General features: G+C 44.1%; 1 protein-coding gene across 1 annotated transcript in view; it reads left to right on the top strand.

Moving 5' to 3' along the window:
• Positions 1-9,800, top strand: part of LOC149466270 (uncharacterized) — a 59,485-nt gene extending 49,685 nt beyond the window's left edge. The window contains 6 exon segments of the mRNA XM_089672723.1: positions 326-521; positions 641-689; positions 2,475-2,609; positions 6,544-6,658; positions 6,937-7,038; positions 7,645-9,800. Of these exon segments, the coding sequence (XP_089528849.1) occupies positions 326-521; positions 641-689; positions 2,475-2,609; positions 6,544-6,658; positions 6,937-7,038; positions 7,645-9,800 (2,753 nt within the window).
• Positions 9,801-11,634: the final 1,834 nt, after the last annotated feature.

Raw genomic sequence — 11,634 nt, 5'->3', positions numbered from 1 at the left:
GTGTACCTCAATTGGGCTACAAGAAAATGGCCGCCGTTCTCTGGGCTCTCGAGTCTCCATAGCAACCAGGCAGCAGCCTTGGGGGCCCGAGGCTGTTCTGGGGGAGCTCTGTCCTCCAGGGAAGCCATACACAGAACTCCTTTCTTGTGAAATAGGAATTACAGTACTCATTATATATCCCCAACCTCTATATGGTATTAATATTGATAACAAGTTAACAAGTTGCTATTAATAATAAATAAGCACAGAACGATGTCCTCAGTCTGTGGCCATGTTCTTGAAGCCCTTAGTGGTCAAACGGTTTTTGTTTTGTTTTATTAACCAGTAAAAATCGTTTGTGAGCTACAGGAAAATGGCCGCGCCTCTCTGCTGGAGAGCCATTTCTCCAATGGTTTGACCTCTAACGTTTACTTTGGTGAATGGCTGGAAAAAGGGAACCTTGTTGGTAAGCAACACCAGAAAGCCCAGCTGCGTTCTGCGTGCGCACATTCCAGCGGCCTGTCTGCTGACCGGTTGTTATGGTGACGTACTCGCACGCAAGGGAAATGGAATGGTAAGAGGAAACTGGCGGCCATTTTGTTGTAGCTCTGTTGAACAACCCATGAAGCAGATTTGGGACTTTTTTTCCCTCTATTTCCAGCAGCTGGAGGGTGTGTGAGTGTGGAGAGTGTGTGCCCAGTGAGGAGGAGGTAATAATAATAATATGAGAGGAGGTCCCAGCACTGTGTGGGGACTGGATGGGGTGGGGGGGTGGTATGTCGCCTCAACAAATACTCATCTTCCTGGAAGTCCTCCGATATATTGGGGGGGCTCTGCTGGAAACGGGTAATGGTGTTGGTGACGCGTTCTCACTCAGGAATATCGGTTTTGACAGGCTATGTGCCATTGTTTAGGAATTATATTTTACAATTTTTCCTTGCAGTTTTATTCATTTATTGCAGCGTGAGCTGTATGGAGAATTCGGTGTTCCAAGTGTGGAGCGGCAGCATTTAGGAGAACACGAGGGGCCTGCAGAAGGACGTCATTATGGCAAGCCAACTGGGTAAGAGGAGACTTTCATTTCTTGTGGAGGAAAGAAGAGTATTGAGGATCCACCTAGATCGGGGGAGGGGGGTCGGCAAGCTGTCGATTGCGATTGACCGGTCGACCGTGGGGAGTCAATAGGTTGATCATGACCGTGGCTCTACCTCCCCCTAGCCTCAGGTGCTCTCATATTACTTGAGAGCGGGAGGCAGCGTAGTGCTTGATGGAGGGAGTGGACAGGAGCTGCTCAGTGATTGGTTGCTAGCAACCAATCACCAGTCTGGTATTATGAACTCCAGCAGCTCCCACCCAGCACTATGCTGTCTTATGATCTCCGCTCTGCACTGCACATGCTGGTAGGTAGGAGGTGCTACTTTGTGTGTGTGGGATGCGAAGGGGACAGAGGAGACGCTGGAGGAGGGTGGACATAGGAGACACTGGGGGAGGGGGGAAACAGGAGATACTGGGGGGAGGGGGGGCACAGGAGACACTGGGGGAGGGAGGACACAGGAGACACTGAGGGAGGGGGGATCAGAGGAAACTACAGTGGGTGAGGGAGATTCTGATGAGAAAAGGACAGAAGACACTGCTTTGTGGGATGGGGAGGCAGAGGAGACTTTGTGGGGGCAGAGGACACTGCTATGGGGCATGATAGAGGACAATACACAGTGTGGGGGGGGGGTGATGTGAAGGGGGGCAGAGGACACTGATTTGGGGGTACAGGACACTACTGGGGGAAAGGGGGCAGGGGATACGACAGTGGGAGGGGGATGTGGTGTGAAGGGGGGCAGAGGACACTGCTGGGGGGGTACAGTGAGGGGAGGGGATGGAGGACACTACAGAGGAGGTACAGGACACTACTGTGGGGAGTGATGTAAAAGAGGGCAGAGGACACAGAATCGTGGGGGTACAGGACACTACTGTGGGGGGATGGGGGCAGAGGACACTACAGTGGAGGTATATGACACGACAATGGGGGGTGATGTAAAGGAGGGCAGAGGACACTACAGTGGGGGGTGATGTAAAGGAGGGCAGATGACACAGAATTGGGGGGGGTACAGGACACTACTGTGGGGGGATGGGGGTATAGCGACACTACAATGGGGGGTGATGTAAAGGAGGACAAAGGACACTATTGTGGGGGGTGATGTAAAGGACGGCAGAGGGTACAGAATTGGGGTGTACAGGACACTACTATGGGGGGAGGGGGCAAAGGACACTACAATGGGGGTATAGGACACTACAGTGGGGGGTGATGTAAAGGAGGGCAGAGGACACTAAGGGTGCTGCCTAGTAACACCAACCCCCCCCCACCCCGGATCTTTGCTTCACTCCATGTTGTCACAGGTAGATCTCATCCTCTGAAAGGTTGCCTACCCCTAGATACATCCTCTGATATAAAGACATAGAAACAATGTATTCAGTCAGTGTGTGTGTTTCCTACAGATGGATCCAGTAATGGGAACCCACCAGAGAGATGTCCCTGTCTTCTGTATTCCCGGGACTCCACACAGGAACATCAGGAGATCCCTCAGGAGGATCAGGAGATCCTTCAGGAACATCAGGAGATCCCTCAAGAGGATCAGGTAAACCAAACTGAGGGTTCTGCTACTAAATCTAACAACATGAGGGTATCCTATTTAATCTTCAAAATGGAACATCAGGAGATCCCTCAGGAGGATCAGGTAGATGGGATCGGGGTTCTTTCTCATTTTTCTGTATATAATCTGTACAGAGACTGATATGTTTAAACATGTACAGTCAATAGTGCTTGCTATCTTATGTGCAATTGATCGCACAACATAAATGTGCTAAAAAAAAAACATTTTCCTCATAGAAAAGTGCAAAGTCCAAAATATAATGTGCTTCAAAAATTCCAACTATTATTATATATAATAAATCTAAATATAAAGAGTGCGCTGATCCTTTTGAATACAAATAAACAGGTTCCAAATGAAGCAACAACTAATCAGTACAATGTGCAATAAGTGATCAATGAGTATATAAATTAATATATGTATATGTATAAAAATAAATAATTTCAAAGTCACAAACTAGTGAAGAAAGTTCTCTGTGCTGCAAAACATCAAATAAGGTGCTTCGGTGCTCTTCAAAGGAAACAAGCAACTCTCTTACCGGATCGGTGTGATCTCAAGCTATAGAGGTCCGATATGTATCTATATCATAACAGCAAGCTGGCCCTCTCACAATAAAATCATTGCTGGAGAAAGGCGTGGCTGTATCCAACAGCCAAAAAATCAAATGTTGACAAAAGGTTCTGCATTTGTAGGCTAAGAATATGCATGCATCATACATACTAGGGGGAGTACAACTGGGGGGGGGGGGGTCAATGGTGGAGAAAGATCTGGGGGTCAGTGGTGGAGAAAGATCTGGGGGTCAATGGTGGAGAAAGATCTGGGGGTCAATGGTGGAGAAAGATCTGGAGGTCAATGGTGGAGAAGGATCTGGGGGTCAATGGTGGAGAAGGATCTGGGTGTTCTGGTAGATTACAAGCTTAATAATGGCAGCAATGCCAAGCTGCAGTTTCTAAAGCGAGCAAAATCCTCTTGTATTAGGAGAGGTATAGATTCCAGAGAGAGAGATATAACTTCCCCCGGTACAAACCATTAGTAAGACCTCATCTGGAATATACAGTTCAGTTTTGGGCACCAATTCATAAAAAGAACATTGGGGAACTGGAGAAAGTACAGAGAAGGGCAACCAAACTGATAAGAGGCATGGAGGAGATCAGCTATGAGGAAAGATTAGAGGAACTGAATTTATTCTCTTTTGGGAAGACGAGATTCTCTGAGAGAAAAAAAAGCCCAGGTAGAAGGAAACCGGAGTACCCGGAGGAAATGCACAGAGACAGGTAGTGCTTTGGTTGGGATTTGAACCACTTAGCCACTGTTCTTTTGCAGTATCACAAGATCACCTATGCACCAAACTGTCCATTGAACTACACGGTACATATCACCGCACATGATTCTAGGGCCATTATTCATGGTTAACTCTACACTGATGATCTGTAAAAGCTTTTAATCATCAGCTATGGACAATTTTGGGTGCCAAGGTTTGTTTTTGTTTTATGGGCGCATGCAATTTTAACCGCTTTTCCGCCGCCCTATAACAGATATATATTTGTGATTTTGCATCTCCAGGTAGGGGGCGCGCACGAGCGCCCTACTCGTGCTGCCATTCATAGCCACGGCTGTCAATCACTGGGTCACGGCTGTCAATCACCAGTGATTACAGAGCATCTCCGACGGGAAGGAGGACTGTTTTGTTTATTAACAGTTCTCCTCCCTGTCAGCTCGGGCACACTGCTCTGGATGGCTGTGCATAGCACAGCCATCCAGAGCAGTGTGATTACAGTGAAGCACACAGACATCGCCCCCTTGTGAAACACTCCCAGCACACAGTTAACCCTTTGGTTGTCCCTCATATTACCCCCTTCCTGCCCAGTGCCATTAGTACAGTGCTTTTTTTTTAGCACTGATCACTATATTGGTGTCACTGGGGATGTCATTGACACCAAGTCAGTCCCCCCCCCCCCAGTGTTAGAGTGTCTGCCGCAGTCCCGCTATAAGTCGCTGATCGCTGCCATTACTAGTAGAAAAAAAAAATCCCAGTATATATACCACCATTTGTAGACGCTATAACTTTCACGTAAACCAAATAATTTACACGTATTGGGATTTCTTTTAGCAAAGACATGGAGCAGAATACATTTTGGCCTAAATTTATGATGAAATTTGATTTTTTAAATTTTTTTACTTGACATGTTTAATAGCAAAATGTAAAAAATATAGTTTTTTTTTCCAAAATTGTTGGTCTGTTTTTTTATATATATAGCGCAAAAAATAAAAAAACACACAGGCGATCAAATACCACTGTTAGAAAGCTCAATTTGTGGGATAAAAAGAACACAAATTTCATTTGGGTGCAGCGTTGCATGACCGCGCAATTGTCAGTTAAAGTAACGCAGCGCTGTATTGCAAAAAATGTCCTGGTCAGGAAGGGAGGTGGGGGGGGGAATCCTCTGGAGGGCAAGTGGTTAATACAGGGGGTGGACAAAATTATGGAAACACCAGCTAAAAGAACAAAATTGTTTCCTAATATGTTGTTGGACCGCCTTTGGCATCCAAGACGGCCTGAATTTTCCTGAGAATTGACAAATATAAGTCTTGGATGGTCTCTGATTTCACTCTTATTGCAGAAATCATTCCACTTCTCACAGAGATGCCAGAGGAGGAAAACGAGCCGGAACCTTGTTCTCCGAGATCGACCATAGTGGCTCTATGATATGGTCCGGTGACTGTGGTGCCCAGGGAAGGTGCGAGACTTCATCTGCATGCTTATCAAACCACGATTTGAGAACAGCAGCTGTGTGAATCGGAGTATTATCGTTTTGGTAAATGGCGCTGTCTTCAGGAAGCAATTTCTGCCACATGGGGTGCACATAGTTGACCAAAATTTGTACATAGTCGCTGGCAGTGACTCTACCTTTCAAGGTGATGATGGGGCCTGCAGAATATGAAGATATGGCTGCCCAAACCATAATTGTGCCACCACCATGCTTTACCATTGGCACAAGACAGTCCTGGTGGTAAGCTTGGGATGGTGTTGGCAAACATGTAAACACAGCTGATGGTTGGGAACAGTGTGAAGCTCCATTCTTCTGACTATATTACACTCTTCCATTGATCGTTAGTCGATTGGGAAATGCACCATTCTCTCCTTTTCTGAGCATTAATATTGGTCACTACTGGTTTGGCAATTGCAGCTCGCCCCATGAATGTTCTGCTTATGGCATTCCCTTCACACAGTTTTTGTGGAGACGGGATTTGCAAGACTGAGAATGAGCTCTGCAGTCACTTTTGGCAGCAGTTGTTTTCTTATTCCGGGTCACAATCCTGCGCAATGTCCTTTTGTCTCTTTCGGTCAGGTGACCATGTCCACCGCGCTTATACTCATCAGAGGACAATTTCCCAGATACTGTATATGCCGTCATATGATTTGGACCTTGTCACACGGCAAATAAATTGGCAACTTCAGTCACAGAGGCACCAGCTAAGCGGCACCAACAATTTGCCCTCTTTGAAGCTCAGTAAGCTCTGACATGCTCCATATTACTAGCAGCACACGCAGTGAATGAAGAAAGTGAGGCTTCCCACCTGTTAGCTAGGTGTCTCATCACACAGCAGAGGCAAAAGAATGTTACATCAATTCCGCTTTCAGCACAAAACAAGTCGTCACTTTCACACCTGCAAGTCATGGAGAGTTTTCATATTTTTGTCCAACCCCTGTATCATGTGACATAAAAAATTGGAACTACTACCCTTTGTATTTTCCTGGGTCTTTGGTTTCAGAGAATATATAATGTTTGAAAGTTTTAACCAGTCCTCATGCCTAATATGATTTTTTAAAAGAAAAAAAAAGTTCACAAATACATTTCTGGCAGGTCAGTGAAAGTATTTTGAGTTTAAATCCTGTAGTATTTGTATTTTTGTTATTTAGGATGAAAACCTAATTTATGTTAAAGTTGAAGTTAAAGATGAAGAAGATGAAGATCCCTCTGTGAAAGGCGAAGGTCAATGTAAGGAGGAGGAGATCCCTCCAGAGATCAGCATAGGTGAGGAATAAATACTAAATCCAGAGAAGAGTCCCAGATCCTCCTTGTTCAGTCACTACAACAATCTCTTCTTCTCCCCCCTCTTCTGTCAGTAGACAGTAATGGGGGGACAGTATGTGCCCATTGGGGGGAGGTCAGGAGCCATCAGCCTCTATTAGACTCCGGCTCTCCTCCTCAAATCATGTCATTGAGAAGTGACCAGTCTCCCCCCACACACACTCTCTGGGGTCTCTCATACATCTCAGTACAGGGGGCTTCACTCTCATCTTTCTTCACAGACCCCGGAGATACCAGAGACACTCAGCGAGACATCAAAGCTGAGGAGGAGGAAGAAGGACCTGTAAAGATTAAAGAGGAGGATGATCCAGAAATCAGCGCAGGTGAGACAAAAACATGAAGCTAACATTCTAATTCTTCCCAATTCTATCCAAAACTGGAAAAAAAATTGGAATTGCAGTTTCTCTAAAATTATAAAAATTAATTTGTCCTGGAAATTATATGGTCAGAGTGTGGGCCGTGACAAAAAAACATCCCATAAATGGACAACATTTCAGGAATATAATGACTAGTGATTGGCAAACTTGGATGTTCTATTGCCCCGGTCAAGAATATAATGACTAGTGATTGGCAAACTTGGATGTTCTATTGGCCCGTTCAAGAATATAATGACTAGTGATTGGCAAACTTGGATGTTCTATTGCCCCGTTCAAGAATATAATGACTAGGGATTGGCAAACTTGGATGTTTTATCACCCCGTTCAAGAATATAATGACTAGGGATTGGCAAACTTGGATGTTTTATCACCCCGTTCAAGAATATAATGACTAGGGATTGGCAAACTTGGATGTTTTATCACCCCGTTCAAGAATATAATGACTAGGGATTGACACACTTGGATGTTCTATCACCCCGTTCAAGAATATAATGACTAGGGATTGGCAAACGTGGATATTCTTTCACCCCTTTCATATTTTCTTTCCTCCAGATGGACAACACAATCAAAAAAAGTTGGAGAAGCACCTCGTCATCTCTTCAAATGGTGAAACGGCAGAGGACACCAGCTCTTCAGAAGAGACCTCTATCTCCCCAAATCTCCATCCAGGTCTTCACAGTACAGAACTATCTTCAGATGCCTCCACACATAGAGGCTCTTTTTCCAATCACTCGCCCAACGTCACTCATTGTTGTAAAATGGATGAAACAAACCCATCTTCTGCATGTGGCCAATGTTTTGCCCGGAATGCAAACCTCCCCTTACACCAGATAACTCATGAAGGGGAGAAGTCACAAATATGTTCCGAATGTGGAAAATGTTTTTCTCAGAAACAGCAATTGTTAAGACACCAGAGAACCCACTCAGCGGCGAAGCCTTTTTTGTGTTCGGAATGCGGAAAATGTTTCAGCTGTACGACCAGGCTTATTGAACACCAAAGAACTCACACGGGGGAGAAGCCATATTCCTGTTTGGAGTGCGGGAAATTTTTTTCCCAGAAGTCAAATCTTATCACACACAAAAAAGTTCACAAGGGGGAGAAGCCGTATTCATGTCCTGAATGCGGGAGATGTTTTAGACAGAGAGCCAATCTTATTCTACATCAAGGAACTCACACGGGTGTGAAACCATATTCATGTTCCGACTGCGGGAAGTCCTTCTCGTCGAAATATTTGCTGATTATCCACCACAAAGCTCACATGGGGGAGAAGCCATTTTCATGTTCAGACTGCGGGAAAAGTTTTTCCCAGCGAGGACAGCTTATCTCGCATCAGATGACCCACACAGGGGTGAAGCCATATTCATGTTCAGAGTGTGGGAAGTGTTTTTCTGAAAGGTCGCATCTTGCTATCCACCAGACCACTCACACGGGGGTTAAGCCGTTTTCTTGTCCCGAATGCAACGAATGTTTTTCCCGTAAATCGTCTCTCACAAGACATGAAAAAGTGCACAAAGGGGAGAAGCCGTATTCATGTTCAGAATGCGGGAGATGTTTTACCGAAAAAGTGAATCTGACAGCACATCAAATAATTCACACCGGTGACCGCCCATATTCCTGTTTTGAGTGCGGGAAAAGTTTCGCTAGCAAATCAAATCTGGCTGCTCACAGTCGACTCCACACAGGAGTGAAGCCGTATTCCTGTTCAGAATGTGGGAAACGTTTTTCCCAAAGAGCCCATCTTATCTCTCATCAGAAAAATCACACGGGCGAGAAACCTTATTCATGTTTGGACTGCGGGAAGTCGTTTGCAGAAAGGTCCTACCTTATTACACATCAGACCACTCACACCGGGGAGAAACCATTCTCTTGTTCTGAGTGCAATGAATGTTTTTCTCGCAAGTCGTCCCTTCTGAGACACAAAAAGGTTCACGTGGGACAAATGCCATTTTCGTGTTCTGAATGTGGAAAATGTTTTCTTCAGAAGTTGTCTCTCCTCGCCCACGAAAAGGTTCACACAGGGGAAAAGCTGTATGCATGTTCAGAATGCGGGAAAAGTTTCTTCCGAAAATCTTGTCTCATCAAGCATGAAAAAGTTCACACCGGGGAAAAGCTTTATTCGTGTTCTGAATGCGCTAAATGTTTTTCTGAGAAGTCATATCTCGCTAGACATCAGACGACTCACACAGGGGAGAAGCCATTTCCTTGTTCCGAATGCGGTGAATGCTTTTCTTGGAAATCTTCCCTTATCATACATAAAAGAGTGCATACGGGAGAAAAGCCGTATTTATGTTCGGAATGCGGAAAATCTTTTTCTCGAAAATCGTCTCTCATCACGCATGAAAGAGTTCACACGGGGGAGAAGCCTTATGCCTGTTCAGAATGCGGGAAATGCTTTACTGATCGTGCAAACCTTGCCACACATCAGATAATCCACAGAGGAAATCTCCCGTATTCCTGTTCTGAGTGCGGTAAAGGTTTTGCCAAGAAATCAAATCTAGCTGCTCATAATCGAATCCATACTGGAGTCAAACCGTATTCATGTTCGGAATGTGGAAAGCAGTTTTCACAGAAATCCTCTCTTGGAACGCATCTCATATCTCACAGGTGACAACAGGTTGTGATACGGTGGCTGAATTACACATGTGGCTTCTTCTGTAGAACCGCCAGGTCCTGCAAGATTCCGTTTTTAAAGTTTCAATATCACTAAGTACACTTCAGGTACCTTCTGGATGCTAAGAGTAGATGGAACCATAGATTATGGAGGCTTAACCCCTTCACGCCTAAGGGTAAAACAAATCTTACCGCCTAAGCACAATTTTGCAACTTTAACCTTTTTTTAGTAAAACCGTACATATGATCACAACTACTTTGTACATCGAGGTGAATTATTTTTCATGAGAAATTGGGCTTTCATTTGGTGGTAAATGGTAACTGATATCTCCTCTTTTTTTTATTATGAAAAGGAAAACTGGCCCAAAATAGTAAAAAAAAAAATTTAGCTGTGTGTTTCTTGTTACTACCATAACCGACCACCAAAGAACAACTCAAAATAAATTTTCCAGCTCCTGACGATCGCAGCGATATATAACATATGTGTATGTTATTTGTTGTTTGTACCCGTAGTACAGCCCAGAAACAATAGTGCGCTTTTTTTTTTTTTACCTAAAACACACTGACACTGATACCAATTTTAAAAAAAACTAAAAAATACTGACTCTTGACCCAGACACTAAGACTGGCACTGAACTAGCTCAAACCTTGTTTTAGTTATTTTTTAATATTTATTTACCTTTTTCTTTAACAAGCAGATTTTTTTCCCTTTATGCAAGGAGAGATACAATTTATCTCTCTCCTCCATTCAGAGAAAAAAAAATGAGGGGCGGGCTGTACAGTGACTGATCATTGTGATAGCCAATCAGAGGCCAGAATCTGAAGCTTCGAGTCCCGATCGTTAATGGGACCCAGAGTCCCGGGTCCTGATCGTTAGAACGGGACCCGGGGCTCTTACTGACACCCTGGTCTTTGTGCAGGGAGCGCATTGTGTTCTCAGCACAAAGACAGTTATGCAAATATGGAAAAAAGCCCAGTTCTGTGAGGCTGCATATTTGTGTGACGTCGGCAGGAAGGGGTTAAAGTCCTTAAAGTTTCTACTTTTCTTACAAGAACTTATATAACTTATGTGATATGTTATGTGTTTTGTGACTTATAGGAAGGTTCTTATCTAGATATAAACGCATTTTTATTTTCTAACTTGTTTTTTCTTCCACCCACTTCCTTTTCTTCTTCTACAATTCCCAGCCAATTCAAGCCTTGGGCTATGTCTCCTCACTTGTAGAGGGTGGGGCACCTGCTCTCCAAGGTATGGGTTGGAGACAGCTTGGCTCATGATTGACCAGGCTCAGCAACATGTATTTTTATTTTTAATTAGGCACTGATTCCAAGTGGACAACGCATGCGGGGAGGACAATTTAGGGTTGACCATACATGTAGAAAACTAAACACCGCCTCAAGTGGCAGTCCACGCCACTCTAAGCTGGCCCTAAGACATTTCCTCATGGGTCAGGGTAGAAAACTCAGGTAAGATTGATGGAGTGGCTTAGAGACCAACTAATGGATAAGCTGTTGTGAATAGACATTTGCGTTTTCATTTTGATAAATTTTTGGACGAAAATTAAATTTTCAATGATTCAGACGTATATGAATCTCTGAATAGACATCGTCAACGAATCCAATAAAAAGTCAAAACAGTTAACTAAAGCATTTGTTTCATTCGGATGACGTCACATGATGCAATAGTAGTTCAAGCCCGTGGGGAAATTAATTTCATTTTTCAAATTTGTTGGATCATTCGGATTCAGATAACAAATAGATCCGAATTTAATTCCATTCGTTAATTGGGATGTACGTGATGCCAGTGGATATTTTCCAATCAGCTCATGCCATTTCTCTTGGTGGGTTGAACTGATGTCTGAAAATATTGAATCTTTCCAGTTTAATTCCGTCCGATTTGATAATATATCGACTATACCAGGGCACAACAA

This window comes from Staurois parvus, unplaced genomic scaffold (assembly GCF_062004578.1).
Source record: "Staurois parvus isolate SC_StPar_1 unplaced genomic scaffold, SC_StPar_1.0 ptg000132l, whole genome shotgun sequence".
In the NCBI taxonomy this organism is placed as follows: domain Eukaryota; kingdom Metazoa; phylum Chordata; class Amphibia; order Anura; family Ranidae; genus Staurois; species Staurois parvus.
This window is presented reverse-complemented; position numbering and strand designations above follow the sequence as displayed.